Genomic DNA, 27812 nt, shown 5'->3' with positions numbered 1-27812 from the left:
GGAGGGAAAAAGGAAAGGAGGGAGAGATCTTCTACCTGTTGGTTTACTCCCCAAATGGCTGCAATGGTGAAGGCTGGGCCAGGCTGAAGCCAGGAGCTTCTTGGAGCTTCTTCTGGGTCTCCCACGTGGGTTGCAAGGGCCCAAGCACTCAGGTCATCTTCCACTGCTTTCCCAGGCACATTAGCAGGGAGTTGGTTTGTAATTGGAGCAGTCAGTACTCAAACCGGCATCCATATAGAATGCCAGCACTGCAGGCAGCGGCTTAACCCACTGCGCCACAACACCAGCCCCTGTAGTAAGTTTCTTAAACAGCTAAAAATAAGAACTCATGGAATAAAAATACTGGAAAACAGTATTGTTGCAGCTGAGGAAAGTAAACCAAAAAAAAGTTGAAAAATTATTTTAATACTCCTTAACATTGGTTTAGCAAAAATACACTTCATGTGTACCAGGTCTGGGTTTAGAAAGATGAATTGTTTTGTTTTAACCTCTTTTTCAAAAGCATCTTATGATTAAAGTCTTGGCTGTGCAACTAGGGTTAAAGAGAAACTGCCTTTTGCAGAAATGAAGGAATTTTTAGGGATGAATATGTGCTAACCAGAGTCCACCTCTTGAAGAAATAAGAGCACATCCAAAATTAGGTAATGGTAGCTAATGAATGTTTTAAACTGATATTCTAGAATGACATCATTGTAAGGTAGATGTACCTTACTTGCTTGGTAGTGACCAGAGCAGAGTGTTTTAAATGTGAGATAGTCTTGGCTCGTTCAAGGATAATAAAATTTTAGAATATGAATCGGCAGGAACCCATGGCTTCCTAGAATATCAGCATACAATATAAATAACATTAAAAATAGAGCAAATAGTTGTAGACCACCATTGTGACTCTCCTGGAAAAATACCAGTCTGCTGTGATAGCAGTTACAGGGGAGTACTGGAATAACAGGGGTCTTTAGGAAAGAGACAGGGTGAAAAAGTAAGGCAGACAGGTTTGTTTTTTCTTGTAAATTTTTTAATCTTATATTTATCTTACAAACCTTGGTGTCAAGGACTGACTTATGGAGGGAGCTGCTCTGCCATGCACGAAACCCAACCCAGAAGTAGGTCATCTGTGAGTGGTTTAGCACCAGGTTCATCACAAACAAGCGCTGTGGGTAGTGCTAGATTGCAGCTCCTCTTCTGGTGGCACCCAGTTCCCAGGACAAGGGCTCTCCTCACCTGATCCCAATCTCAATGTGCAGTATGTCTGCCAGCGGGGGATCGGCTATCCAGGGCCACCCAAACCTCTACCGTTTTCCTTCCGCCTGTGCAAAATTCTGATTTAGAGGCTTCACCCCTTTGACTGCTCAGCCAAGCGTGTGTACCAATGTCTGAACCTGTTTTTGTGTATTAAACACATCATAGTTACCAGGACTGCATTAAAAGTATACAAATTAAAGATACTGCCTCCAAGAAGCATAAGTGACTCCATGCCTTCTCTGTAGCCCTGCTGTCACTGAAACATAAAGCTACAGTTAGATAGAAGCACTCATTCCCACTAGAAGAAACTGTCCTAGGACAGAATGGCTGTGTCTGATCCAGCATATCAGGATCAGTTTCCTACACAAGATTACACCTTCCCCATCTTTATTTGAAGCCAGTATTTCAAAGTTGTGCCTGATTTGCAAAGGGGAACCAGTAGCTACCTTCTCTTCTGAGTCTTTAATTTTGCTGACTTACCTATCATTCAGCACACTGAGTCACTACATTACTGGAGCTGATCTTTCAGTGTTAATAAACATCTTCTTGGGCCTTAGTCAAGTACTTGTCAGTCTTGATTCTGTAAAATATTCTCCAGATGGTCTCCATAATTCCTGCAGATAATGTAACGCAACTACTCTTAGTCTGTATGAGAATCTGGCTTGTGGTGATAGTTCTATTCTTGAGACCATACCTCAGAATGAAACTGGTGCTCTCATTCTCCAGAGAAAACCCTCTGGGCACTGACCCAGTAGTAAAGGATTTAACCCTTGATCTGTTGTTATAGAAAGCTTGTAGAGATTAAAGGAGAGTTATGTTGCAAATATGTCAAAGAAATTGAAAAATTCTACTGAAAATTACATTAAAAAAGCTTTTGTGAAAGCAAAGATGACAAAAAAGTGATGGGTTTATCCTAACCATTGACATTCAGAAAATGTGACAAATTCTTAGCTGAAATAAAGAATCCATCCATTATGGGTCAGACAAAGCATTCAGTAGTTAGGTAATAAACTTTATAGTCTTATCTTTTCAGGTTTTAAAATTACATGAACCAACTGCACGTTTCAAAATTCTTCCTTATATTTACACAAAGACTAAAGGGATTAAGTGCTGAAAGTGCTGCATGTTTAGTAAAGGAAGTTACATGAAGAAGAAAATGTTTTATTAACTCATTAAGAATGAAAGATTTCCTGAAATACTCCTACAAAACTCTTAAAACTATCAAGTCAAAGATTGGTAGTCTCAATGTGGTAATAAGTCCTGATTTCTATCCTGGAGCAGAGAAAGGACATTGGTAGGGAAATCAAATGAAGTCTGAGTTTCACTTCAGTTTTGACAATGTGTTGTGGTTGTATAAAATGGTAACTTAAGGGGAAGTTGGGTGAATGGTACGCAGGAACTCTACTTTCCTATAAATCTATTGCAAATAATCTGTTCCTATAAATTATTCCAAAATAAAGGTTTGTAAAAATTAGTAATAAATCCAGTGGTTATTTTTTGGTTGGTGTTAATTGTTTTATTGGCCATTTTTCTTTACCTTCAAATTTCATTTTACAGGTCTTAACCCATATTTAACTTTGAACACCTCAGGCAGTGGAACAATTCTCATAGATCTGTCTCCTGATGATAAAGAGTTTCAGTCTGTGGAGGAAGAGGTATGTTTATATACCTTAAATGACTGGAAAAGATAAATCCTGCTGCTTGTGTTATTGGTTCCATTGCTGAATTTCTTGGACATTCCGGATTTGTTTGAACATGGATTGTGACCTTAAAATTGTCCTTCTACCACCTGGAAAACTTTTTTTTAAGTTTAACTTTATTTGAAAAGCAGTGCAACAAAGAAAGAGTTTCCATCTGCTGGTTCACTCCCCACATGGCCACAATAGCCAGATCTGAGCCAGACCAAAGCCAGGAACCAGGAATTCACATGAGTGGCAGGGATCCAGATCCTTCCCAGGCACATTAGAAGGAAGCTGTGTTGGAAACAGAGCAACCAGGACTGTAACTGGCCTTCCGAAATGGGATGCTGGCATCACAAGTAGTGGCTTAACCTGCTGCACCACAATGCCAGTCCACCATCTGGAAAAATCTTAAAATCAGCTTTTAACATTGAAATCTACTTCCTCGATCATCTTAACTGCAGTTACTTGGTTTTCAGCACTACAGTTAATACTAACACAGAATTACATTGGTAAAGAGGTTGCTGTCTTTTGAAAGTAAATAATAACTTTTCCTCCTTTCATGAAGGAGTTGCAAAGCCAAGTATCTCAGACAAGACCCAGAACAGGTGAATACTACTTGCCCAGCAGGATTTTCTTCCAGCTTTCTCTGTAAAGAACTTTTGGATCAACTGAAATGTTTGAATAGTACCCTCCTTATACCTCCTTACACTTTGAAGAAAACATACCTCATATGTAAGTTGAGCAGAGATTCAAAGTTGAGTGAAACTTAGTTCTAAAACTCAGTTAACTAGCTCTTGAGGAAACACATGCTATGCTTTAGTAGACCAAAATCAATAGGAACAAATCATTGTTTTGTTTTAGCATGTCAAGTAGTTAGCCTTATATGTGTAGCTCATCTTGCATACTCTTGTTCCTTTAGTTCGAATTATATAATGCCCTCCTATAGTTTCCAGACTGATTAGTAAATATGTCTAGAATATAACATTCACAAGTTTATAAATCCCATATCTGTAAACAATAAGAATGTTATAAGTTTTATATTATCAAAAATAAAATCAGTAGAGAACCTTGTTCTAATATAAGAGAAGACATAAAAGTTAATGCACATGTTTCAAATTATTTTTCAACCAGATGCAAAGTACAGTCCGTGAACACAGAGATGGAGGTCATGCAGGCGGAATCTTCAATAGATATAATATTCTAAAGGTAATGTATTAGTGAAAATGAAGTTTCCTGAGACTATAGTTTTTAGAGTTTGAAGTTTCATAAGAATATAATGTGTCCAGCCGAACAGATCTTTTTTTTTTTTTTAAGATATATTTTATTTATTTGAAAGAGTTACAGAGAGAGGCAGAGACAGAGAGAAAGGTCTTCCATCTGATGGTTCACTCCCCAGATGGCCACAACAGCCAGAGCTGCACCAATCTGAAACCAGGAGCTTCTTCCAGGTCTCCCACACTGGTGCAGGGGCCGAAGGACTTGGGCCATCTTCTACTGCTTTCCCAGGCCACAGCAGAGAGCTGGATCAGAAGTGGAGCAGCCGGGACTAGAACCAACGCCCATATGGGATGCTGACACTTCAGGCCAGGGCTTTCACTGCGCCACAGAACCGGCCCCATGCCGAATAGATCTTTTAATAAGCCATAATAATTCAGCCTTGTTGAACATACTCAAGTTTGGCATTATGCTTTATCACAGGGTAATAATAAATCCTGTAGCTTCCAGACTTTAAACATTAAAACATCATTACAATACTCTATTGTAACAAAATTAAAAAAACTAACTCTATTATAACAAAATTTAAAAAACTATCTTTTTTATGGTTTACAAAAGGACCCCCATCTTTGTAGTTATATCATGCTTTTTAAAAAATAATTTTTTAAGATTTATTCATTTGAAAGTTATAGAGAGATCTTCCATCTGTTGGTTCATTCCCCCAGATGGCCTTAGCAGCCAGGGCTGGGTAAGACCAAAGATTGGAACTCCCATCATGTCTCCCACCTGCATGGCAAGAACCCAAATACTTGGATCATCATTCACTGCCTTCTCAGGCACATCAGCAGGAAGCTGGATTGGAAGCAGAGTAGTTAGGACTCAAATCGGCACTGAAATATGGGATCTGGATGTCCCAATTGGCATCTTAACCCACCGTGCCACGGTGCCCACTCATGTTCGTGGCTTGTTTTATTTATTTAAGAGATAGGAGGACAAAGAGAAAGAGCTCCTATCCATTGTTTCATTCTCCAGATGTCTACAAATGGGCTGGTCCATGCTGTAGCCAGGAGCTGGGAACCCAATCCAAGTCCCCTGTATGGGTGGCAGGGATCCAACTACTGAGCCATCACCTGCTGCTTCCCAGAGTGCACATTAGCAGGAAGCTAGAACTGGGCAGAACCAAGACTCAAATCCAAGCACTCTGGTATGGGGTATGAGTATCCCAGCAGGTACCCTAACTGCCAGGCCAAACACCTGCCCCGGTATTTTTTTTTCTTAAATCCTGACTGTGACCACTACAGGTTTCTAGGAATCCCCAGACATTCCACCTTTTTATAAACTTCAATAGTACTTTCTGTTCATCTTTTCTGGGAAACAACCTTTAAAAATATTTTTGCATTATTCTGTGAGAATCCTTTCTTGCTGATTTCAGTTACTTTTCTGATGACCTTTTCCAGCTTTGCTGTTTTTCTTGAGCTGTAGCAATCCAAATTAGATACCATACTTGGATGCGAAATGACTTCGCGTTAACTACATGGAAAAATTCTCAGTAGTAATTGTAAAAATGAGACAATTGGAATTAAAATGTGGTAAATGTCTTCTTTTTTCTTAAGATCTAATTTATTTAAAAGGCAGAATTACAACAGATTAAGATAGTACTTTGAGCTAGATAAAGCAGGGAGGAAGAAACCTTCTCTTTCTAATGCTTGATAAAGAACTCCGCATTTCTGATTCGGGGTGTTTTCTAATTTTAAATTAATGAGAATGGAAGTGCTGTAATCACTTAGCGGTAGTCTCAGTCTTTCCATGTGGCCATATGTAGCCTTTCTGCCTTGGGCATTTTTGATTTCCAACTTCATGATTGGGACACAGTGTTTTCAGTTGGCTAAAATGATACATGTTTTATATTTCAGAGAAAAGTTGTGCTTCTCTTCTGACTAATTATGTATCCCATATTTTGGTTAAGATGAAGTATTTAAGTAAAGATTAAGACCTGAAGATTTTATTTTTCTGGTTTGTTTTTGATAGATTCAGAAAGTTTGTAATAAGAAACTATGGGAGAGATATACTCACCGGAGAAAAGAAGTCTCTGAAGAAAACCACAACCATGCAAATGAAAGGATGCTGTTTCATGGTGAGATTGCTTTCCCTTAACTCTACTACTGACTACTGTCCTGTATTTTAGAGTAGATGTCTTTTTTAAACATTTATTTGGGGCCCGTACTGTGGCATAGCAGTTAAAGCTACCACCTGCGGTGCTGGCATCCCATATGGGCACCAGTTCGAGTCCCGGCTGCTCCACTTCCAGTCCAGCTCTCTGCTGTGGCCTGGGAAAGCAGTGAAAGATGGCACAGATCCCTGGGCTCCTGTGCCCATGTGGGAGACCCAGAGGAGGATCCTGGTTCCTGGATTCAGTTTGGCACAGCTCCAGCCATTGCAGCCAGTTGGGGGGTGAACCAGCAGATGGAAAGCCTCTCTCCCTCTACTCTCTTTGTGTAGCTCTGACTTTCAAATGAATAAATTTTTTTTAAAAAAAATTATTGATTTAAGAGGCAGAGTTATGGACAAAGGGAGAGACAGAGAGGTCTTCCATCCACTGATTCACTCCCCAAATGGCCACAGCGACCAGAGCTGGGTCTATCTGAAGCCAAGAACCAGCCATACTGCTGGCTCCTTAGGGTAGATTGTGTAAAATAAAGTATTAAGTAATTTGTATATTCTTCATGTCATTTTTAAAAATAAACCTGACAGGGGCCAGAAGTCTTAAAAAATAAAATAAAAAAATCTGACAGTAAATTTTGGATTTACATTCATATTTTGAACTTTGGAGTACATTTTATGATTTACAGTTTATGGTTATAATATGATTACCATAATGTCAAAAATAAACACGGATGTTGACTGTTAATGTTTTTTTAAGATCAGTCTGAGAATTGTGTTTTGTTAACTAATTGATTGAATATAAAATTGAAGTGAGGCCTGAAGATCACTACAGAAAACTGTATTCATCCTTTTCTGATTTTGATTCTGAGCATCAAAACTACATTTAACTTCACTGTTAACATAGTGATACCTGTGGTTGAATTATGAACTCCAATTTTCATTTTTTGAAGCTTTTTGATTATTTATGTCATAAGTTGTTGGGAGAGTGAAACAGTGAAAGGAGCTCTGTCTCCCTTTTAAGTAAAGGAAATAGAATAATGAACTGACAGTTAACCTTTATTGGTTTTGGCTTTGTTGTGGTTGTGGTATGTATTTAAGAATTTAACCTCAAAAAGGCTTTAGTAAGCCGGCGCCATGGCTCACTAGGCTAATCCTCCACCTGCGGTGCCGGCACCCCGGGTTCTAGTCCCGGTCGGGGTGCCGGATTCTGTCCCAGTTGCTCCTCTTCCAGTCCAGCTCTCCGCTGTGGCCCGGGAGTGCAGTGGAGGATGGCCCAGGTCCTTGGACCCTGCACCACATGGGAGACCAGGAGAAGCACCTGGCTTTGGATCAGCGCAGCGTGCCAGCCGCAACATGCCAGCCGTAGCAGCCACTTGGGGATGGGGTGAACCAACAGAAAAAGGAAGACCTTTCTCTCTGTCTCTCTCTAACTCTGCCTGTCCAAAAAAAAAAAAAAAAAGGCTTTTAGTTCTTTTTCTAAGATAAGTTTTAAGTTATTGTTACCCATTTGTGTGTATTTCAGGTTCTCCCTTTGTAAATGCAATTATCCATAAAGGCTTTGATGAAAGGCACGCATACATAGGTGGCATGTTTGGAGCTGGGATTTATTTTGCTGAAAACTCTTCTAAAAGCAATCAGTATGTATATGGAATTGGAGGAGGTACTGGGTGTCCAGTTCACAAAGACAGATCTTGTTATATTTGCCACAGGTAAGAGAATATTTATTCTCATTTATTTTGATAAAAATCAGAAAAGAACTAGTTACATATTTGAGAAATTTGGGGGACCAGGTAATATCGTGGACAGCTAGTAGTCCAAGATACATATATTTTAGGTTGCATTTGGATCTCATTAGCTATAGTAACTAATATTTATTATATGACCTTTATGGAAAACACTTCTGAGTACCTCATGTAATTAACTCACTTAATCATTAGAATACCTAGTGTTTTAAAGGATGCTAAATTGGAGGTGGACAACTGGTGCAGTGGTTAAGGAACTGCTTGGAATGCCCACGTCCCATATGGGAATACCTGGGTTAAAGTCCTGACTCCACTTCTGATGCCAGCTTCTTTGCTCACGTGCACCTTGGGAGGCAGCAGGTGATGACTCAAGTACGTGGGTCTCTGCCACCCACTTGGGAGACCCAGATTGAGCTCCTGACTCCTGACTTCAGCTGGGCCCAGCCCCAGCTGTTGCAGACATCTGGGGTGTAAACCAGCAAATGGAATATCTCTGTTTCTCTACCATTCAAAATGAAATTAATTAATTAAATTTTTTTAAGTACTGGGGCCAGCACTGTGGAGTAGTGGGTAAAGCTGTCATCTGTAGCACTGGCATCCCAAATTGGGCACCAGTTTGAGCCCTGACTGCCCCAGTTCTGATCCAGCTCCCTGCTAATGCACCTGAGAAAGCAGCAGCAGATGGCCCAAGTCCTTGAGCCCCTGCACCCATGTGGGAGACCCAGAAGAAGCTCCTGGCTCCTGGCTTCACTCTGACCTAGCCCTGGCCACTGGGGCCATTTTGGGAAGTGGACCAGCAAATGGAAGATTTCTCTCTCTCTCTCTCTCTCTCTACCTTTCAAGTAAATTAAATAATTCTTTAAAAAAGAAAGAATACTGAACATGAGAGAGATTTTATTGTAGCCTTTGAATACTGTAGGACTGTGAGTTCTTTAAAACGTTAGCATTCAGGAGTGGGCATTTGGCCTAGCAGAAGTTAAGACACCAATTAAGATAACTATGTTGCACATCATAGTAACTGGGTTTAGTTCCTGTTCTGGCTCCTTTGTCCATCTTCCCAGCAGTGCAGACCCTGGGAGGCAGTGGTGATGGCTCATGTTAGTGGGTTCCTTACATCCATATGGGAGTCCCAGATTGAGTTCCTGCCTGAGTCCCCAGGCCGAGTCCCAGCTGGTGCAGGCCTTTGGAGAGTAAATCAGCATATGGGATTCTCTAGCTCTCTCTCATATATATAAACGTAATTATATTTTATCTATATATATATATATGTATGTATGTATGTATGTATGTATGTATTAAATGTAATTTTAAAGCAAGAGACAAGTGAAATTTCCCCTCTGCTGGTTCATCCCCTAAATGCCACAACCGAGGCCGGAGCAGGCCAAAGCCAGGGATCAGGTACTCAATCTAGATGTCTCACATGGATGGTAGGAACCAACCACTTGAGCCTCCCAGGTGGGTGTTTTCAAGAAATTGGTTCTGGAGCTGAGCTGGGACTCAGACCCAAGCACTCCAGTATGGCATGTAGGCATTCCAAGAGGCATCTTAACCACTGTGCCAAAAGCCTGCCCCTCAAATATATTTTGAAGATGGAAGCAACTTAGTTGGATGAATGTCCAGTTTTTCAAGCCACCACTTAGAAGCCCCTTGAATTGTCCCTTGTTCCCTCTTGGCCTAAGATTTTTATGTTTTTGCTAGAATTACAAATAAGATCTTAAAAGTCTGAATCTCTATAAGGTCATTACATTTTTCAGGTTTTGTAGTTAAAAGATTAAATCAATAAGGGTAGTAGAAGACATTCTTACAAAGTTCTTTTAAGAGTAGAAAGGTATAAACAATTGTAAGTGTTACATATGGATACATTATAAAGCTATGGCATATACACAAATAATAACTTATATTTACATGTCAGATTTGTCTTCAAGCTGATCTTTTCCTTTTTCTACCATAGACAGCTGCTCTTTTGCCGAGTAACCTTGGGAAAGTCTTTCCTGCAGTTTAGTGCAATGAAAATGGCACATTCTCCTCCAGGTCACCACTCAGTCACTGGTCGACCCAGTGTCAATGGCCTAGCCTTAGCCGAATATGTTATTTACAGAGGAGAGCAGGTAACTTTTTTTTTTCTTGCCTGTATTTAAAAATAGTATCTGGACACACTTTAAATTCTTTCTAACCTCTTAAATTGGCAAAGTACATTGCCTTAAGACCTGCATTTTTTGAATATTTATGTGGAAGTAATCTCAGACTTGAAAAGTTATGAAAATAGTAGAGAATTCCTTTTTGCCCTTTACCTAATTTTCCAAATCTTAACATTTTATTCTCTCCCTTTCCTCTGTCATCCTCTCTCACTCACACCTTCCTTCTCCATTTGTATATATGAGCATATTATTTTTTGTGAACTGTTTGAGAGTAAGTTACAGGCATGTCTCTTTGCCCTTAAATTGTACTTGAGTTGAGTGTGTATTTCCTAAAAACAAGAACGTCTTCTAAAATTACCAAAATCAGAAAAATACCTTTGTTATTACTGTATGTATTCTACAGACCTTATTCATATTTTTCCAGTTGTACTAAATCTTTTTTTAGCTCCCATAAAATATAATTAATCACATTTATGCATTTAATAGTTAACCCATCTGTCTGTTGCAAAGAAGGATATGTTGATAATTCCTGCTGTCAGTGACACACATCTAGTCAGGAGCAGTACTAGAACAGTGTTCTGAACTGAGGGTAGGTTTCAGAATCACCTCAGTTAGGAAAAACAGTTTCCATAGTGTTCATCCTAGACCTGCTGATGGAGCGTGTAAAGGAAAGGATTGGAATCATGATAAGGAGGTTTGGAGAAAATACCCCTAAACATCCACATCACTAATTTAGAACCTCCTCCCTAAAGATCCTATAGGAATCCTGTGGGAAGTCTGCTTTGTCTTTCAAATCATTTGTTTACCAATAACTGATTAATCTTTCTTTTCCAGGCTTATCCTGAATATTTAATTACTTACCAGATTGTGAGGCCTGAAGGTATGGTTGATGGATAAATAGTTGTTTTAGGAAAATAATTCCCTGAACGAAAATCATCAAGACAACTGGTGGCCTCTAAGTTATACTTCTTTGCTGAACAAGTAATCTTGTCCACAGGCGTATGGCAGAAGGCTAAAAAGTGTGAAAGAAGTTTAACATTCTGAGTTGATAGAGCTTTAAAAATGTACAGTGTTTTCTAAATAGTTCCTGTTTTTCAGCACTTTAACAGATGCCATTCCAGGTTAAACTGGGTTTTGTCTGTACTAAATTATGAACAGAGTTAACTTGAATCTTTTATACATTATGCATTGATTCTAACAAAAACTTGTAATGCCCTCAGCAGAACTCATTTTGTTAATACAGTACTGTGTTCTTTAAAGCACAGGATTTACACTGAATACAATTTCATTTGTAAAACTGTAAATAAGAGCTTTTGTACTAGCCCAATATTTATTTACATTGCTTTGTAATATAAATCTTTAGGACTGCAGCGGTTTACAGTTACACGTGTTGCTCGTCTACTTCATCTTGCATTGTTACGATTGAGTGATCACGTTTGATTCCAGAGGCTATGTTGAGTTGTTGGGGAAGATTGATTTATCAGATTTAATTTGCTGATGGAAACATGTGTCTCCTGTTAGAAATTTTTTTAAGAACTTACTTTATAAATACTCTGGGATTTCTAATTTGTGATGCCTTTGTATCTCTAAAACACACATTCCAAAGAGCTCTAACTATGATAGGTTCTGATTACTAAAGAAGGTTCTTTACTGGCCTCAAACTCTAGGTTTTGCATTGGAAAATTTTCTAATGTCATTCTGCAAAAATTAAAGCAATTGCTCTTGCTTTTAGAGAGGCTAAATCTTGCTTATGGGCAATTATGTTGTTTTCATGAACTGTAAATAGGAAGTTAAATTTCAGAGATAGGAAGAGTAATTCTGGATAATTTCCCACTCTGTTTTAATTAACTAAAGTCTAAAAGGGGGAAAAAATAGCAAATGGGAATGGGTAGTTCTTTATTCTAAGTATTTTTTCCCTATTCTTTTTTCTTGGTCTTATTGTTGTATCTATAGCCAATCCATGCATCATTGGTAGAGTCAGAACCATAAAAAAACAGGTGTCTGTTGTCTCTTGGCCTCCTGAATGGGCAGGTGCAGTGACACAGGCATTTCCTGGCCCTCAGAGGACACAGGCACTTCCTGCCTTTCTGTGACATGCCCTCTTGAAAATACACTTCCAGTTTGTGCACCTCCTGATGACCAGGCGTGTATTTCAGTTTGGCAGCTGTGGAAGGAAGTGCTAATCTCTTAAAACACCATTCCTGACTATTTGTTAAGGCAAAACTCTCTTCCATGAATTCTGCTCAAGCATCTTGTACAGAGACACACATTACAGCTTGACAGTTTAGTTGCTTTGTTGACTCTAGCTCCCTCAGAAATCAAGGAAAGGTTTTTACCCACTTAAGTCTTTGCAAAAGAGGAAATTCTCCCCTCTCTACCAATTGTTTTGTTTCATATTCCATTTAGTCTCTAAATTACGTGGCCCTTTGTAGCCACTTGAATATAAAGTGCTAGAAGACCATGTTTCCCATCCTGAATAATGGTTAATCAAAGTAAATGCATATCTAGGGTTATTTCTGTGATAAAAATTTTGATCATTATTTAAGAGGTCAAATCCTGACTTTGAATTACTTTTATATAGCTCTCTAATAATTGCAGATATGATCCTAACGTCATTTCTTGAAACACAAATGAATTATGCCAAATTTTATATAAATTTTTCAAGTTCTCTAGGTATCCAAGTTTTATAATTAGAAGATTATAAGATGACTTATTGGGGTCTGTATTTACATATCTCTCAACAGTTAGCCCATCTTACTCACCCTGTGAGTGAGTCTGGAACTGCTTGTCATGTAAAATCATTCTAGCCCATGAGTTTATAATACTACAAACTGTATTATTTCATCTAGTCCATTGCTTAATTTGTGTGTCACTTTTCCATGAATGATTATATTGTGGTTACTATGTTAGCATGACAGTATTTCAGATAGCTTTGTGTTGGGTGGTTGGGTATGAGGTTTTTTTTTTTTTTTTTTTTTTAAGTACTTTGCATGAAATATCTTACTTTATAATGATGGAATTGCTTTTTCTTTTTGTCTTGTGATTTTATTTTTGAAGTGAAATTTAATTTGTTGTGCAAGTTGTACTATTATACCCATCTTGAGTGTCTTACTTGTACTGTATCACATTCCATACCCTCATTTTATTCTTAATAAACTGTTCACTTGTTTTTCTGGGTAGCACAGTAATTACTGAAATAGTATAAATGTGTTGAATGGTTTTTGAGAAAATGGATTGAGGTTACAATAAACCACATTTGCAGGAAAGCAAAGTAGTTCTAGTCTAATAGTGATAAAGAGTGAAGTTTAAAGTTTGAAATGTTGAATGTTGTGACCAATACTTACTCATATATTTTTTTAAGATGAAAGTAGCTGAGGTTGGCATGGCATACAGGTTAAGCTGCTAGCTGCAACCTCAGAGTCTCATATCAGAATGCTGGTTCCAGTCCCAACAACTCCACTTCCAGTCCTGTTTCCTGCTCATAAAGTGGGAGACCAGGAGTTCCTGGCTCTTGGCTTTGGACTGGTCCAGCCCTGGCTGTTGTGGCCATTTGGGGAGTGAACCAGCAGATGGAAGATCTCTGATCTCCGCCCCCCCCTCCCTTTTTTTCTCTCTTCCTTCCTTTCTCACTCTGTTATCTGTCTTTTAATTAAATAAATCTTTTTTTAAAAAAGAATTATAGAAAATATATCTCAAATTTCAGTATGCTTGTGTGTGATCAATTCTCTACTTTCCATAATAAGAGAATGTTGGTGCGAATAACCCGTAAGTCATTTGACTTGGAAATACATTTCAGCAGCTATCTTTCTGCTTTATTTAGGATAATATTAAACTGTTTGTTGTTTCCTGAGCTTGCATGCCAATGTGTGATGTGATCCAATTGTTTGCAGGTTGATGAAGCAAGAAAATATGCAAATAAATTTCCCAAGTTTCCTGTGATTAGTTCTCCTGACTGTGCCTTTACCTATTGTCCTGTCCTGTTACAGAATTGGTAGTGGTGTCCATTCTTCATCAAGAGAACTGGCAGATTCCTAAAAAGTGAAACTGTAATATGCCCTTACACTCTCCTGAATTTCCATACCCTTCCCTTTTCATGCTTACTAGCTTAGGCAGACAGTGACCCAAAATACTGAATCCATCCCTAGAAAGTTCTTGCTCACAGAAATGAGCCACCATTATCAGAAATGTCTTCTCCACTTGATTACCTACTCAACGCTCATCAAACTCATGACACAAGTATTTACAAGGCCCCCAAAGTAGTCTTGTCACTATACTGTAGCTTGTGCTACACGAAAGTGTGGTCTATATACTTTGTTACCAGCCCATGGGGAGGTAAATGCAAAAAGGGGGAACTTAGAAACTTTATAGCCATTTGATGTTGCTATAATATTTGTTATTCCTTTTACAAAAATGTTGGTCTGTAACAATTTAGAAATTAAGAGGGAAAAAAAAAGTCCATAATTCAAAGGTTTTAAGAAAAGTACCCACCTTTTATACCAGTAGACCCAGTGCCTAGCATATATATACACAGAGAGTATAGTCCCTCAGTAAATTTTTTTGTTAAGTGGAGTAAGTGGCGATTGAATGATTTGGGCTCTAGGGTCAGATGAATCTGAATTTGAATTTTTACCCTGTTCCTTACCAACTGTATGATTGTGAATAAATTACATTTTTAAGTTTTACAGTATTGACCTCACCTCATAGGGGAGTTGAGAGAAAATGTGCTGTACGTACCTCTAAGCACCTGGTGATAAGTGGTTCTCGTAACTGATGCTGTGTCTCTGCATACACCAGGACTGGTGGCTTGAACTTTTTGACTTAGTCTTGGAGACACAGAACATAGAATCTTAGCCACTAATACCTTTGTCCTAATAGAATCTTAAGAAGCTTCAAATGGCCGGTGCCACTGCTCACTTGGCTGATCCTCTGCCTGCACCGCCAGCACCCTCGGGTTCTAGTCCCAGTCGGGACGCCGGATTTTGTCCCGGTTGCTCCTCTTCCAGTCCAGCTCTCTGCTGTGGCCTGGGAGGGCAATGGAGGATGGCCCAAGTGCTTGGGCCCCTGCATCCGCATGGGAGACAGGAGAAGCACCTGGCTCCTGGCTTCGGATCAGAGCAGCACCAGCCTTGGCGGCCATTTGGGAAGTGAACCATCTCTCTCTCTCTCTCTCTCTCTCTCTCTCTCTCTCTCTCTCTCTCTCTCATTGTCTACCACTCTGCCTGTCAAATTAAAATATATATATATTCCCCTGAAGGTTATGTGTTTTTTCCCCCAAAGTGTTCAAGGAACATTCACAAAAATTGTCCATGTAGTAGACCATAAGAAAGATCTTAAGTTCAAAAAACTAAAAACAAGTCTCTGATCATAATGATCAAAACTAAATTTTACAACAAAGTAAAAAGAAAAATCCCAAAAGGTAAAGGGAGGTTTATCCCCAGATAGAAAATTTTAGGGAATTTTCAAAGACTGCTCATATTCATGAAAGTAAACCTGGAAACCTACTTAGATGAAACCTAGAATAATAATCTAGTAAAACATAATTGATCAAAACCAACCCCAGGAAAGAGCAAATCTAAACAAACCACATGCTGAAGAAGAAATAGATAATGTTGTCAAAAGCTATCCCCATATCCTGGATGAGTTTCACACATAAATTGTGACAAACCATTAAGGAACCAAAGTTATCTAAACGGTTCTACAGTTAGTGAAAACTTCCAACATAAAATTACTGTCTCATTTATCAGACTTCAACAAGGTAATACAAAAAGGGATAACTAATACGTAAATCTTTAAAATAATTTCAGACGAAGTCCAGAACATAATTATACCATAGATGCGGAGATAGCCACAAATGGGCATGAGAAGACTCTGGGGTGATAGAAATGTTAACCCTGTTTTTAAAGCATGGTATGTAATGACCAATTGGGAGTTTATATGAAAAAAAACAGGCATGGTTTGCCATTGGGCAGTAATATACTTTCACCCTGTCAGTACAGCTCATGGGGCAAAAATCAGATGATAATCCCCATGGATTCTGAAAAGGCCCTTGTTCTACATTCATACGTATGTGTATATTCATGTTCATCTGTATATGATAGAAGCAAATATGTCCAGATGCAATATATATGTCAGTCTTTAAAAGTTTTAGCCCCAGAACTAATCCTTTTTTTTTTTTTAACTTTTATTTAATGAATATAAATTTCCAGTATACAGCTTATGGATTACAATGGCTTCCCCTTCCCATAATTTCCCTCCCACCCGCAACCCTCCCCTCTCCCGCTCCCTCTCCCCTTCCATTCACATTAAGATTCATTTTCAATTCTCTTTATATACAGAAGATCAATTTAGTATACATTAAGTAAAGATTTCAACAGTTTGCACCCACATAGAAACACAAAGTGAAAAATACTGTTTGAGTACTAGTTATAGCATTAAATCAAAATGTACAGTACATTAAGGACAAAGATCCCACATCAGGAGCAAGCGCACAGTGGCTCCTGTTGTTGACCCAACAAATTGACACTCTAGTTTATGGCACCAGTAACCACCCTAAGCTGTCGTCATGAGTTGCCAAGGCTATGGAAGCCTTCCAAGTTCCCCGACTCTGATCATATTTAGACAAGGTCATAAAAGACAGGGTGAGGATAGTAACCAATGATCCTAAGAGTGGCATTTACCAGGTCTGAACAATTATACAGCATTAAGTGGGGAAGAGGACCATCAGTACACACAAGTTGGGAGTAGAGCCATTGGTGGTAGAGTAGAGGTTATGATTACAAAGGAATGAGGCCCAAGTGCACTAGACAGGGTCTAGAACAAAGGACAGAGTCATTATTAGAGGAGCTAAGAAAGGTGCTGTCTAAGCTACAATTCAGTTTTCTGATTGAGAGGCAAATAGAACCTGATAGAAGGGGCTTGATAATAATCTGGTGGGCTTTAGGCCTTGTAAGTTAAGAGGCCCAGACCTATCTATCTCTTCACATGGGGTATATCCTAAGGGAGGTGTGAACCTCCTAGGGGAAGGCACTCTGTTGACTTTCATTACTTGGCTGGCCTGGGAGGAGAGCTGGCCAGGTAAAGGCAGGGGGCATCTCTAACAAGAAATTTACAGTTCTGCCTGCAATGTTGCTGACCCTACTTGACCATCCCCTCAGCTGCAGTGGTCACTATGGAAGTTGGGCTGAGTGAAGGGCTTTTCAGCTTGGAGCCAATAAGATCTGTGGCTCTGACCTGGGCATCCTTCAACTCCAGGGCAGGTCCATTTCCAGTGACCCAACTCTTGGCAGAGCTGCCAGGGCTCTTCACAAGCTGACTTCTGCTGAAGCCCAGACTTACCACATTGAAAGCCACTGCAGTGGACTGGCCTATTGGGTCTCCTTGAGGGCAGATCACCGTACAGATCAGCCATTAATAGGCCTGCCACCCATTGCTTCTGATGCCTAGCTTTCTTTTCCTCCTGGTTTGTATTAAAGCAGACCAGAGGATGCAAGTCAAGGGAGTGCCCATGTCCCATCTCTAATCTTCGGTGGCCTGAACTACAAGTCTATAGTCACATGCATGTTCTGTAGTAGTTTTTCTAAGGTAGACAATGCCCATGAGGAAAATTATATTCTCACTTTAAAACTTTCTTTCCCTTTGGTCTGAAAGGGAGGGTTTTTTTTTTCCTACTTACTGTATACTTCGCTGATGGCGATGTGAATCTAGCTATGAGATTATTATTTAAGCTCTTATTTTGGCTATGCTATTACAGAAAAATGTTAGCCATCTCTTATAAGGTCTAAAGATTAAATTGTGCGTCCTACAGATTCCTTCATAATAGAATTAGTTTCCTACCTTGAAGAGAATAGAGAAATGAAAGAACAAGTTGGGCTTAGAATAGAGAAATGAGGGAGCAAGTCCTAGATCGCTTGCTGACAATAGCAATATCACATGAATACTTAGCAAACCGTTTCAACCCTTAGATAAGAACTTAATAAAACATTTACCAGAAGGTCCAATGCCTTCTATAAATTTTAAGAATCATGTATTTGAAAACACCTCTTAAATAACTAAGATGGTGTAGTTTGTTTAACCAGTAAACTTAAGCACAACCATATAAAATGTTTTTAGTTTCTTTCTACCAACAAGTTTAAAACATATGATACACAGATTCAGGTCACACAAATTAAAATGTATCTTTGATTGATTTTAGCAGCTTAAATTTATGGACAATCTTATCTAAAAGCCATTTAAAATAAAACTCTTAATAAAATTTCCCCATGTGGACATACAATATGTATGCACATATAACATAGCATAATAGACCAATATCAAAATCCAAAATATCTGGTTGAACTAAGATTCCTTAAAATCATGACATAACATAGACCAAATTTGATCATTGTTACAAGGTGATTATTCAAGTCTTTGAAAATAAGCACATAGTTAAATAACCCATAGCTCTTAATAAAAATTCAGCTGTTTTTGAACAATTAGAATTTAACAGACATCAAGAGAACATCATAGATTACTTTAACACATTGCTCTAACAGTGCATCAGAGTTTAATTCTATGTCAAAGAGAAATTGAGCTTCCTGTGATCTTTTGCTGTGAGGTTTCCTTCCTTTACCTTCTTTCATATTGGTGACCATGTTTCTGTGTTTCTGTGTGTAACACATCTTTAAGCATCTTTTGCAGGGCAGGATGAGTGGCAACAAATTCTTTCAGTTTCTGTTTGCTATGAAAAGTCTTAATTTCACCTTCATTCACAAATGAGAGCTTTGCAGGATATAATATTCTGGGATGGCAGTTTTTCTCTCTTAGTACCTGGGCTATGTCTCGCCATTCCCTTCTAGCTTGTAGGGTTTCTGATGAGAAGTCTGCTGTGAGTCTAATTGGAGATCCTCTGAGAGTAATCTGACGATTCTCTCTTGCACCTTTTAGAATCTTTTCTTTATGTTTCACTGTGGTGAGTTTGATTATGACGTGTCGTGGTGAGGATCTCTTTTGGTCATGTTTATTAGGGGTTCTATAAGCTTCCTGTACTAAGATGCCTCTGTCCTTCTCCAAACCTGGGAAATTTTCTGCTAGTATCTCACTGAAAATGCCTTCTAATCCTTTCTCCCTCTCCATGCCTTCAGGAACTCCTAGAACCCGAATGTTAGATTTTTTAATAGTATCCTGTAGATTCCCGACAATATTTTTTAGATTTCTAATTTCTTCTTCTTTTCTTTGGTTTGCCTGTTTCCTTTCCTGTTCTCTGTCTTCTAAGTCTGATATTCTCTCTTCTGCTTCGCCCATTCTGTTTTTAAGGCTCTCTAATGTGTTTGTCATTTGATCTATTGAATTCTTCATTTCATTATGATTTCTCGTCACAATCACCATTTCTTGTTCCACTAGTTGTTTCATTTCATTTTGATTCCTCCTTAATATTTCATTTTCACGAGAGAGATTTTCTATCTTGTCCTTTAAGGATTTCTGTAGTTCAAGAATTTGTTTTTGAGAACTTCTTAATGTTCTTATCAATGTTTTGAGATCCACTTCTTGCGTTTCTTCTATCTCATCATCTTCATAACCTTGAGTTGGGGTGTCTTTTTCATTTGGGGGCGTCATAGTGTCTTCCTTGTTCTTGTTACCTCGGTTTTTGCGTTTGTTGTATGGCATGTTGGAGATATTTGGTTTCTTCACTGTGGTGTTTTTTTTTTTTCTTGTTATACTATGACTCTAGATTAAGTGGACTGTCTGCTTTTGGTGGAGCCTTAGAGGCTTGAGATGGGTGTGGACTGAGAGCTGTGTTTGGTTCCTCAGGGTTGAGGGTGTGTCAAGATGACACTCCCAGGTTAGGTGTGGTAAATGTCTCTTTCTTTTGTTGATTCAAAAGGGAAGTAATTCCGCACAGCTGAATGTAATTGGAGGTAGTTAGCAGGCAAATGATATACCCACAGGAGCCAGAGATTGGAAGCTCTTTCCCAAGGACCACACAGGGAATCTGTGCTGCCCTCAGTGTGGGCTCCAATTCTCCTGCAGTCTCCCACTGGGTTGCCAAGTTAGATGCTAATCTCCTGTTATTTCACCCCTCCCCCCAGAGTCAGGTTTTTCTGCTAGGCTCAGGGCCGGTGCAGACCTGAGGTCGCCCTGCTTATGACGTATGTCCAAAATGGCGCCTGCTCTTTGTCTTGCTCGCTCTTGAGGGGTGAGCGGAGAGAGAGAAACTCGTGTCCGTTTCGGTCACTTTTTTTTTTGCCCTCTCTCTCTTCTAGTTAGCCTGGTGAACTTTTCCCCACGGAGTTTCAAGCCTCGTTCCCTCTAGCCTCCTCTTTCCGCTTGCCTGCTGGTGTCTCGGGCTATGGAGGTTCGGCTCACCTCGCGTTCCAGCGCTGGTGCGTTGAGTCTGCTGCTGGTGTCCCGAACTTGGGCTCCCACGCTCTCCACGCAGGTCCACTGTGAATCACTAGTTCCGGAAGAGTTTCCTCTGCTGTTTCTTCCCCTACTCTTCCTTGACCCTGCAGTATCTCCACTTTTATTAACCTGTGTCTTGCCGAAGAATATCTATGTGCTCCCTTCCTATTCCGCCATCTTGGATCCCTCCGTAGCCCTCCAGAACTAATCCTTTAATCTCATTTGTCCATGAACTTTTTGAAGTTCCCTCATACAAACCAAAAATCATCCTCATGCTTAATGGAAGGACACTAGAAACATTTAAGCCAAGAACTTAAGACTGTCCACTGTCAGTGATTGACATTGTTCTGTAGTTACTAACTGATGCTGTTAGGAGAAACAAAAGTTAGCAATCTTTTAAAGATTTATTTGAAAAGCAGAGAGAGAGATAGAGGCCTTCCATCCGCTGGTACATGCCCCAGATGGCCACAACTGCCAGAACTGGGCCAATCCAAAACCAGGATCCAGGAGTTTCTTCCGGGTCTCCCACGTGCATGCAGGGCCCCAAGGACGTGGGCCATCTTCTGCTTTCCCAGGCCATAGCAAAGAGCTGGATCAGAAATAGAGCAGGCGGGACATGAACTGGTACCCATAGGGGATGCCGGCACTGCAGGTGGCAGCTTATACCCGCTACGCCACAGCACCAGCCCTAAAAGCAGTCTTAAAGGAGAAAGTAAAATTATTTTTGCTTCCAGGTAGTATCAAAAACTCCCAAGAAAATCAATTGAAAAACCATTTCAGACAATAAGAAAATTTAGTAAGCTGGGTGAATTTTAAATTAATAAAAAAAATCAGTGTCTTTTCTATTTACACATAAAAAAGAATTACAGGCAAATGAGGCACAAGAAGTTAGGCTGCCACTTTGGGATGCCCACATCCCATATCTGAGTGCCTCGCTTAAGTCCTGGCCACACTCTGCTTCCTGCTCATGTGCCCAGGAGCGACTTAACCACTGGACCACATGCCTGCACCTAAAAAAAAAAATTTTTTTTTAAATTCTTTTGAAAGAATTACAGAGGCAGAGACAGAGAGGTCTTCCATCCGCTGGTTCACTTCCCAATTGGCCGCAACAGCCGGAGCTGCACTGATCTGAAGCCAGGAGCCAGGAGCTTCTTCTGGGTCTCCCACACGGGTGCAGGGGCCCAAGGACTTGGGCCATCTTCTACTGCTATCCCAGGCCATAGCAGAGAGCTGGATTGGAAGTGGAGCAACCAGGACTAGAACCGGCACCCATATGGCTTGCGGGAGCTTCAGGCCAGGACGTGAACCCGCTGCGCCACAGCGCCAGCCCCTTAAAACTTTTTAAATGCAACTATCCATGGCACTCACAAAATCTCCATATTGTACATAAAAAGCATTGTATATGTAACATGAAATTGGAACAGACTTTGTGACCCAGTGAGTTAAGCTGTTGGTTGGGGTCCTCACATCCCATATGAGAGTGCCAGTTCAGTCCTGGCTGCTTGGTTTCAAATTTATCTCCCTGCTAATGCTCCTGGGAAAGCAGTGAATAATCACCCAAGCGTTTGGGTCCCTGCCACCCATGTGGGAGGCTTAGATGGATTTCTTGGCTTCTGGCTTCCACCTAGCCTAGGCTAGGCTGTTGGGGGCAATTAAGGAGTGAAAACTAGTATATGCAAAATATCTCCCCTCCTCCCCGTCACTCTGCCTTTGTTTTTTTTGTTGTTGTTGTTGTTTTTGTTTTTGTTTTGTTTTTGTTTTTTTGGGTTTTTTTTTTTTTGAAGTTTTATTTATTTTAAAGGCAGAGTTACAGAGAAGCAGAGGCAGAGAGAGATCTTCCATCTGCTGGTTCACTCCCCCAGGTGGCCGCAATGGCCAGAACTGTGCCAGTCTGAAGCCAGGAGCTTCTTCCAGGTCTCCCACATGGGTGCAGGGGCCCAAGGACTTGAGCCATCTTCTACTTTCCCAGGCCATAGCAGAGAGCTGGATTAGAAGTGGAGCAGCTGGGATGAACCAGCGTCCATATGGGATGCCAGCACTGCAGACAGCAGCTTTCCTGCTACACCACAGTGCTGGCTCCACTCTACCTTTCAAATAAATAAGTCTCTTTTTATTTAAAAAAAAAAAAAAGGCAGTTCTGTATAAGATGTAATAGAAGAAATCCCTTTTATAACGAGGCACAAAATAAGGCTAGAGCAAATAGAATGCCATATGCTGTTCTTATACAAAAAAAAAAAAAAAAAATTCAAAACTGTGTTGATTCCATTTCTCCCTAAATAAATTGTCAGCCCATTTGGGGGAAGAAGTAAGAGATGATACCAATTTTAAAGTTAGTATGGAAAAATAAAGATACAAGATTCTTAATAAAAAATTATCTGGAGAACTACCTGTTGCAGGGATACTAGCCATATCAGATGTAGAAATACTTTCAGGCCACTGTTACCAAACAGTAATAACAGCAATCACACTAACCAAGAGAATGGAAGAGAGAATCCCTAGGTGGTCTCAAATCCACAGTATGTGATAAAGATAGTTGCTATAGACAGATTTTTTTTCCCTCTCAAAATGCATATGATGAATCCCAACCCCCGATGCGATGATATTTGAAGGTAGAGCCTTTGGGGAGTGATGAGGTTTAGATGCGGTTATGAAGGTGGGGGCTCACCCCCCAGTTCCAAACTCCTGCCCTGTGAGACACCATGACAAAGCAACTGTGTGCACCCCAGGGAGAGAACCCTCACCAGAACCCAGCCATACTGACACTGGCCTCAGTCTTCTAGCCTCCAGAACTGTGAGAGAATAAATTTCTATGTCTGGTATTTTGTTGTGCCTTCCGAAGTTAGCTGAGACAGTAGGGTAATATGTAATTGTGGGAAAGCAGATGGTGTCTCAACTGGGAGCCAGCTGCAGAAAGGAATATTGAACCCAAACCTTCTTCATTCCATCCAAATGCACTTTAGATGAGTCAGATATAAAACAGAGGATGCCTGACTTATCCCTACGTGGCCTGCCTCTGCATCCCTGTGGCACCATTTCGGCTCTGGCCCTGGCTCCCGCCGTTCTGGCCCCTCCAGCCTTCTCAGAACACACACACATGCTGTCCACAGGGCCTTCACAGTCACTGTTTCTAGAATGCCCCTTCAACACATCCCCCCTGATTACTCTCCCAGCTCCCTCACCGCTGTTCAAATATCACCATCGCCTCCCAGGGAGGCCTTCTTTGTGGGATGTGGGCATCTTAACCAGTAGGCTAACCTCCTGCTCCAGAACCACAACATTTTTTTTACTTATTTTTAAAATGTGAGAGGCAAGCAGAGCTCGCATCTGCTGATTGATTTCCCAAATGCCGGCAATAGCCAGCGCTGGGCCAGGATGAAGCCAGAGGAAAGCAGGAACTCAATCAGGTCTTCTGTGTGAGTGTTAGCAGCAGAGCCGTGACTTGAATCCCAGGCACTCTGATACGGGACCAAGGCATCCCAGCCAGCAGCTGGACCATCTTGTTCTGGATTCCATACATTGCCCCTTCTCCCCCACGTAGCTCCCAGTCCTCCCACTGATGTTTCACCCCTGTAGCACTAACCTCATTCTAAACTGAGTGTCATTTACTTACTATAGTTTACTGTAAGCTTCACAAGGATGAGCTCCACTCATCTAGAACAGTGCCTGGCATATAAATGGTGCTCAATAAATACTCGATAAGCGAATGATCTTTACTTGGTTCTCTCTGGAGAGAGCAATAGCTAATAGTGGTACTGTCATCACTTACAGTAACAGTGCAGTTACTAACCAGACCCACTACCAACAATACCTTCAGTAATCACAGTTACCCAAATCTTGCACTATCAGCCAGGTGGTCACTCCTGAAAGACACCAAATCCATCTTCCAGAATAGCAAGTTCGAGCTCAGGAGTTTACCCAGCCAGCAGCTCAAGGCCAGTAAGTGGAGGGTCTCACCCATCTCCCTTCCCGCTGTGTTCAGAAACTCCTGAATGTGTTGTGCTCCCAAGAAGCAGTAAATCAGCCCTGCGGAGGCAGGATTCTCTCCTCAGCGGTCTCTGGGACTGTCGTGGGCCTGGACCACACAGAAATGCGGGATGCATGGGTCTCGTCCCCCCACTTCTCTGCTACTTCCAGTCTGAATCGTGAATGATAACTGCAGGGGGGCCACCCAGCCCCTCTGCAGATTGGCCAGAGGCACTGTGTATCACGGAAGGCAGGAAAGGACTCCAGCTTGCCTTCAGAAAAGCTTGCAGCAACGAGGAACACGATGAAAATGTCATGGTGCCTGCCTCGGTCCCCTCTTGAAACAGCCACTCAAAAAGATGTGTTTTCTTTAGAATCCTTCATCGGCTGAGTTTTAAACTGGCCCACTTGAGGACCAGATGGATTCTGGATAAAGCTGTAAACCAGGAATTGAAAGTGATTTCTGGTGTCGGTTTCAACCCCACACGTTTGTCCATGGTGGGAAAGCCGGTAGTGGACTGCCCTGTTCCCGAACGAGCATCTCTCTGTTCTGACCACGGAATAAAGGGAGAATGAATCCAGGCAGACATGACCTGACTGGAGTGTAGTAGATTTTAATATAAAAAGGCTAGCGGATTCCAATAGAAGTGGATATAGTCAATTTGTGTTTACAGACAGGGATTAAACAAACTAATCTGATGGGAGTCTGTGCAGGCAATTGTTTGGGAGCAAGATAGATCCATCTGTGTGCAGAGAATTGTGAATGAGTGAGGACACATGACTGAGTGGGCCAGCAAGGCCCAGGGCGGACCACCAGTCTGAGTAATCAGACATTCACGTTTCCCACTGTTTGGTCCCATTGTATCCAAATGTGAGAAGCTGCTCGCCAGCCCCACCACATACAAAGCTCTTTATTGGACTTTATTGAGGCATGATCGCAGCTGCTTTACTCAGACTGCCAACTCCGAAGGAGTTTTGCTTGATGCTGTCTGGCAGCTTGGCGGTGCCCCCCAGTAGATTTATGAGCTGTGAAAGATGGTTAAATTAACACCCCAAGCGTTTCTTATAGGATTAGGGGCTTTGGTTTGCACGAGCGCCCTGACATCCCACACCACCTTTGTGTCTTCCCAGCCCTTCTGCATGGAGTTTAGCAAAGACCAGTAGGAGGTGACACTGCACGCCTGCGCCCAGCATGCAGGACAAAGGATTAGCACACAATTCCAGATGGTGGCATTTTGGCATTTAACATCCAGTGGCAGCTTCTCCCAAACAGAAGGACTGAACTCAGTGGCAAATGCATCGCCTTCCAGGGCTGGATGCCCATCGGTGACTCCCAGAAAGAATGAGGAGCTGGTCTCTTCTGGGCTGGGCTGTGGGTTCCTCCAGCAACCCTGACCACCGCTGGGGGAGGCCTTGAAATACCCACGTAAATCATACTAATGACCGCTTGTTTTGATTGTAACAATAAAGCATATTCATTGTAGAAAATTTGAGAACTACAGCAAAATAGAAGTAAAAATCACCCTTCTTTCCCTTACTTGAAAATATATATCATTGGGGGGCGGGGGGCGCACTGTGGCTCAGCAGGTTAAAGCCCTGGCCTGAAGTGCCGGCATCCCATATGGGCGCCAGCTCTAGTCCCGGCTGCTCCTCTTCCAATCCAACTCCCTGCTCAGGTGCCTGCACCCATGTGGGAGACCTGAAAGATGTTCCTGGCTTTGATGTGGCCCAGCCCCAACCGTTGTGGCCATTTGGGGAGAGAACCAGCAGATGGAAGATCCCTTTCTCTCTCCGTCTCTCTCTCTGAATTGCTGTAACTTTGCCATTCAAATAAGTAAATTTTTAGAAGAAAATACACCATTAACATTTTGATGTATTTGTTCACATGTTGTTCACAATATGTTCTATACATACATAGGTGACTTGTTTTTGTTATAACAAAGCCATATTGCATTGTTTATCATGAATCTTTTAATATTCAAAGCATTTTTTCATATTGCTAGATATCTTTTTTGAGAAAAGTTTACTTTTATTGGCTGAATAATGTTCCTTCATATAAAGTTTCTCAACTTAGGTTACAAGTAGCCAAAGTGATGTGTTTTACCTTGAGGAGAAATAGGCGTGAACAGTGGGTGCCACCCAAGCAAGATGTATTATTAAGATTTTCCTTCTTTGTTTGCACTGCTTGATACTAAAACTTATTTTAAAATGATAACAGCTAATTAAATTGTGCTATTTTGTAAGATTATAATGGAAGTTATTAAGGCAATAAAAATGACATTTCAAATCAATGGGGAAAGAATGAACGATATAGTAAGTGGATCTAATACAAGTGATTAACTAGTTAGGGAAAATTTAAGTTAAATCTTGACCTCACCAAGTCACGTATTTTTATTGTAGGCTTTTCATTTATTCATTTGAGAGAGAGAAATCCCATCCACTGGCTCCCTCCACAGATGCCCTCAACAGTGGTGAAGAGTGGACCTCCTTCTCCAAGCCAGAAGCCAGAACTCACTTTAGGTCTCCCACATGGGTGGCAGGAACCCAACTACTTGAGTTATGCCACTAGAGCCTCCCAGGGCCCGCATCAAAAGGCTCCAGAGGTAGAGATCAACCTGTGCATTCTGACATGGGATACAGGCATCCTAACTGGTGCCCACTCCCAGAGTCAAAAAAAATTTTAAATAGAACTAGAAAATTGGGGCCATTGTTGTGGCATAGTGGGTAAAACCACCACCTGTGATGCTGGCATCTGATATGGGTGCTGGTTCATGTCCCGGTTGCTCCACTTCTGATCCAACTCCCTGCTAATGGCCCGGTAAAACAGTGGAAGATGGCCCAAGTGCTTGGGCCCCTGCACCTATGTGGGCAACCCCGATGAAGCTCCTAGCTACTAGCCCAGCCCCAGCCATTGCAGCCATCCAAGGAGTGACCCAGCAGATGGAAGATATTCCTCTCTCTCTCTTCCTCTCTCTCTCTGTAACTCTGTCTTTCAAATAAATAAATAAATCTTTAAAAATAGGACTAGAAAGCATACATGGGATATAAACCATGTATATGATCTCCAAATGAAGAAGCATAAAAACAAAGTTTGTGAAAAGCTTGAGACATTTAAAATTTTTAATTTGATATATTGAAAAAATATAAATACAGGGCACCAGCACCGTGGCTCACTTGGTTAATCCTCTGCCTGCGGCACCCACATCCCTTATGGGCACTGGTTCTGTTCCGGTTGCTCCTCTTCCAGTCCAGCTCTCTGATGTGGCCCCGGGAAGGCAGTTGAGGGTGGCCCA

The 27812-nt window shown here is 41.0% G+C and overlaps 1 protein-coding gene across 2 annotated transcripts in view; it reads left to right on the top strand.

The window, feature by feature from the left end:
• Positions 1 to 13152, top strand: part of TNKS2 (tankyrase 2) — a 62061-nt gene extending 48909 nt beyond the window's left edge. For both annotated transcript variants that reach the window (XM_062215366.1, XM_062215365.1), the window contains 6 exons: positions 2797 to 2894; positions 4053 to 4127; positions 6165 to 6270; positions 7822 to 8008; positions 9993 to 10149; positions 11014 to 13152. In XM_062215366.1, coding sequence (XP_062071350.1) covers positions 2797 to 2894; positions 4053 to 4127; positions 6165 to 6270; positions 7822 to 8008; positions 9993 to 10149; positions 11014 to 11076 — 686 coding nt within the window. In that variant the 3' untranslated portion in view covers positions 11077 to 13152. The remainder of the gene's footprint in view (positions 1 to 2796; positions 2895 to 4052; positions 4128 to 6164; positions 6271 to 7821; positions 8009 to 9992; positions 10150 to 11013) is intronic.
• The last annotated feature ends 14660 nt before the right edge of the window (positions 13153 to 27812 follow it).

The sequence above is a fragment of the Lepus europaeus genome, chromosome 17, assembly GCF_033115175.1.
Source record: "Lepus europaeus isolate LE1 chromosome 17, mLepTim1.pri, whole genome shotgun sequence".
Lineage (NCBI taxonomy): Eukaryota > Metazoa > Chordata > Mammalia > Lagomorpha > Leporidae > Lepus > Lepus europaeus.
This window is presented reverse-complemented; position numbering and strand designations above follow the sequence as displayed.